A 3,883-nucleotide genomic window follows, 5' to 3' on the forward strand; every position below is an offset into this window, starting at 1 on the left:
TAATAGTTGTCAATCTATTGCCATTACTGTGAACAGACATTGCCTTCCACCCATAGGAAGTTGTCTTGTAGTTCTGTGGAAAATGTAAGACCATGATGTAATTGGTTAGGTTCCTTTTTATAAACTGTACTTTCATACTGGATACAGAAACATTACAGTAAAATGGTCTTACTTGTATGTCACAACACACAACACATTATATGGTTATCTGAGGTGCATAGACAAGGAGGACATTCTACTGTGCTGTGAGGATGTGCAAAATGATGTGCAACAATGACATTTGCATTCTAGTGTAGAAACGTAAAGACATACCTGTTCTTCTGATCACCAGTGTAAATGTCCGGATTATGGATGCTACTGTGCAGGGAGTCAGGGTGGCCGTTCTGCTCAACTGCCCTTCATCACCAGGCTGTGATTTCTGACACCAAAGTGCCCCTAATCAGTGGCGCAAAAAATGGGTATGCGCTATATGCGGTGCATAGGGCTGCAGCTCCATGGGGTAAAAAAAAAAGGGCGTCCTATCTCATAAGATTCCATCATAGAATTTTGACATAGAAGAGGGAGTGGGGGCGCCGTGAGTGCTGGACGAGCAGATAGACCTACGAGTAGTGAGTTGCCGTCTATGGAAAAAGAACATACATACAAAATACAGCAAAAAAAGCTGTTGACGACTAAAAATAGAAAAAGAAAGAGGGAAAAGGAGATGGCATGTCAAGGGATGCAACAGCAGTTAAATAAGTGGACGGTGAAAGGCAACAGGTAGGATTTAAAGTGATGACGTCTGTACTTGGAGGCTTGCAAATATGAATGTTAACAGACTAACTAGCGTTTGTTAAGCATAATGCCGATTGAAACATAGCATTCCATTCAGATAGCTAGGTGGCTACCATGCTCATACTGCACTTTTAATGGCCAACTGCAAACAGAAATGTCATGCTAGGAGCAACTCATTACATGTTTCCATATCCTAACAATGAAGGCTCCTTGTAATAACTTAATATTGTGTTGTCAATGTGGTGCAAACAAACAAGGCTAGAGTGCCTATCAGCCTTATCCATTGTAAGCAATAGCTGGCAAAAGGACGTTATGAGAACCATTTAGACTCTCTTAAAGTGGCAATGCACCATTTATCAATTCTTATCAAGTATAACATCAAGTTAAACATCAAATTGGCAGCATTTCTTTAAAAACATATTCAATAGACACTAATGCACAGTAATAGTGTAAATTATTGTTTGCCTTTTGTTTTGCTTTAGTTGTTTGTGTTTTTTTTTTTTTTTTTTTTTTTTTTTTTTTTGCCAAAATGGGTAGCTGCGCCACTGCCCCTAATGTCATAGGAAATGTCTCATTTGTCTCTCACTGCTTCTGTGTCTGCTGAGTTTTCATGAAAGAGATGATCTAACTGGAGGTTTTGTTTGTAGTGCTAATTCCACAATGATTGCAAGAGATTTCATTCTTGAATGAAGTGTCTATTGTAAGAAACGGTGTGTTTTGCACTTGGTGTAAACCAAGTGTGAAACAGATGATTTGTTTTTCTTGTCCCTTTGTTTGAGGTATGTTTACAAAAAGCCCCAATGATGTTGTCTAAGCATTTACTTTCAGAGTGCAAGCAATGGATAAAGACTGTGAAGACTCTGAGAACAGTTAGGCATCCCATACCAAACTTAGCATAACTCCCAAATTCTCTGACAGACAGACAGATATAGACAAACACTTGGGCTTTTGCATATCTCTTCCCTCTGAAAAGAACTCTCTGAAAGCACCCACATTCATGAGTTCACTGTGTGTGTGTGTATGTGCGTGCGCACGTGTGTGTGTGCGTGTGTGTGTACACGCGTGTGTGTGTGCGTGTGTGTCAGCGTTTGTGTGTGTGTGTGTGCGTATGTGTGTGCGTGTATGCATACGTGCACTTGCGTATGTGTGTGTGTGTGCTTCCGTATGTGTGTGTGTGCTCTCGCGTGCACGTTCTGAACACTGAACATAATCTGGGCCTCCAGACAAAAGGATTCAATTCAATCTCTCCCTCTCTCCCTCTCTCTCCCTCTCTGGGCTAAATCTCTAATTCCAACTCATTCTCATGCTTCCCTTCATCTCCGTGGGTCCATCTCCCTCTCTCTCTCTCGCTCTCTCTCTCTCTCTCTCTCTCTCTCTCTCTCTCTCTCTCTTCCGATTCCTCCCAGTCTCTGTCTCTTTGAGCAGATTAGCTGAAGATGCAGGAAGCGGTGTATCAATCAGGCTTCATTAGTATTAATTTATTCTGCCATCTGTCTCCTCCACTGGTCCACCTCTTCTCCTCTCCTAATCCCTACCTCCTCTCCTTCTTCCCTTCTTCTCTTCTCTCCATCATTCATCCCACACTTTTCTCTCCCTCCTTCTCATTTCTATCATTCACTTCTCCGACATCCACATCCATATCTTCCCCCCTCATTAATGATTTCGCTTTAATTGCATCACTCTGGCCCTTCATTTTTAACCCTCTCCTCTCTTCTCTTTTTCTGCCTTTTCTCCTCCTCCTTCCTCTCCTCCTCCTCCTCTCTTCTTTCTCCTTTTTTTTCATCGTCTTCCTCTTTCTTTTTTCTCTCTGTCAGGTGGAGACCAGCGTGGAAGACAAAGAGGAGCAGGAGGCGGTGAAAGACGAGGAAGAGGACGAAGAGGAGGAGGAGGAGGAGGCGGTGGAGCAGCGCTTCCACCACGTCATCCCGCCGTACTCGGAGAAGGCCACCGTCTCCAACCTGAACTCGGCCGGCCGCAGCGTCCACGCCGGCCGCTGCCCGTTCGGCCTGCGGCGCCCCCTGCTGTCACACCCGGCACTGCCACTCCTGCTTCTGCTCCTGTTCACGCTGACCTGTCCTTTTACCTGGGGGTAACAAGGAGCCCCCAACTGCCCCTCTCACCCCACCTTCATACAAATGACTAGACTCACCCCGAGACAGAGGGAGAGAGAGAGGGGGATGGAGAGGACTACGAGAGAGAGAGAGAGAGAGAGAGGGAGGAGGGTAGGATTGAGTTTGTGAAATAAACAGAGGATAGGGAGGGTGGATTGAAAATAAAAAAAAAATAAGTTTAATGAAATGAAAAGTGATGTCACCCCCTCTCTCCCTCACTCTGCCTCTGTTCAAGGGGTTGCGGTTGTCTTGTACAGTCTGTTGCCATAGCTGCTCTTTCTCCTCGGCTCTTGCCCCCGGCTCAGCCAATCGGGTGCGAGAATGGAGGCCAGCACGGCTTTGTGAGCCAACGGCGGCGCGCGGCTGGTCCATGACCCCACCCTCCCACTCTTCTTAAGCTCCGCCCTGAAAGTGTGTGTTGCTGGGCAACGCCCCGACTCCCAGCTGGTCTTGTGTACATGCGTGGATATGAATGACTTTTAACCCGCTACAAACAGCTACGCACTTCCTTCACATACCATTTTATGTTGAGTCATTGTTTTTATTATCATTACTATTATTAGTATGATTACAATTATTATTATATTATTATTATCTGTGTTGTACTAAAATGCTATGAGTTCAGACATTTGGGGTATGCTTGGTTATTTGTGCGTGTGTGTGTGTGTGTGTGTGTGTGTGTGTGTGTGTGTGTGCTTATTTGACGTTGGTGTGTGCACCTGTGAAACTACAGTATACTGTTTAGCCTCTCTCGTCTCATCTCAGACCTCTGATATAGACACAGAAATACACACATTGCACAAACAGAAGAGCCTGAGGGCAAGACCGGTGAAACACACACAAACACACAGAATCAGATGTACATACATACCAAACCTCACTGGCTAGCTTGCCCATGTGTGCCAAAAATAAAAGCTGCTCTGGCCCTCTCTCGCACACTGCCAAAATTTATTTTGTACTCTCTTTCTTTCTCTCGTTCTTTCTCTTTCTTTTGCTCT

The 3,883-nt window shown here is 44.8% G+C and overlaps 1 protein-coding gene across 3 annotated transcripts in view; it reads left to right on the forward strand.

Annotated features, from left to right (window-relative positions):
* Positions 1-3,511, forward strand: part of LOC125286340 (GDNF family receptor alpha-4-like) — a 22,601-nt gene extending 19,090 nt beyond the window's left edge. For all 3 annotated transcript variants that reach the window (XM_048231358.1, XM_048231356.1, XM_048231357.1), the window contains exon 9: positions 2,589-3,511. In XM_048231358.1, coding sequence (XP_048087315.1) covers positions 2,589-2,867 — 279 coding nt within the window. In that variant the 3' untranslated portion in view covers positions 2,868-3,511. The remainder of the gene's footprint in view (positions 1-2,588) is intronic.
* The last annotated feature ends 372 nt before the right edge of the window (positions 3,512-3,883 follow it).

Source organism: Alosa alosa, chromosome 21, assembly GCF_017589495.1.
Source record: "Alosa alosa isolate M-15738 ecotype Scorff River chromosome 21, AALO_Geno_1.1, whole genome shotgun sequence".
Taxonomy (NCBI): domain Eukaryota; kingdom Metazoa; phylum Chordata; class Actinopteri; order Clupeiformes; family Clupeidae; genus Alosa; species Alosa alosa.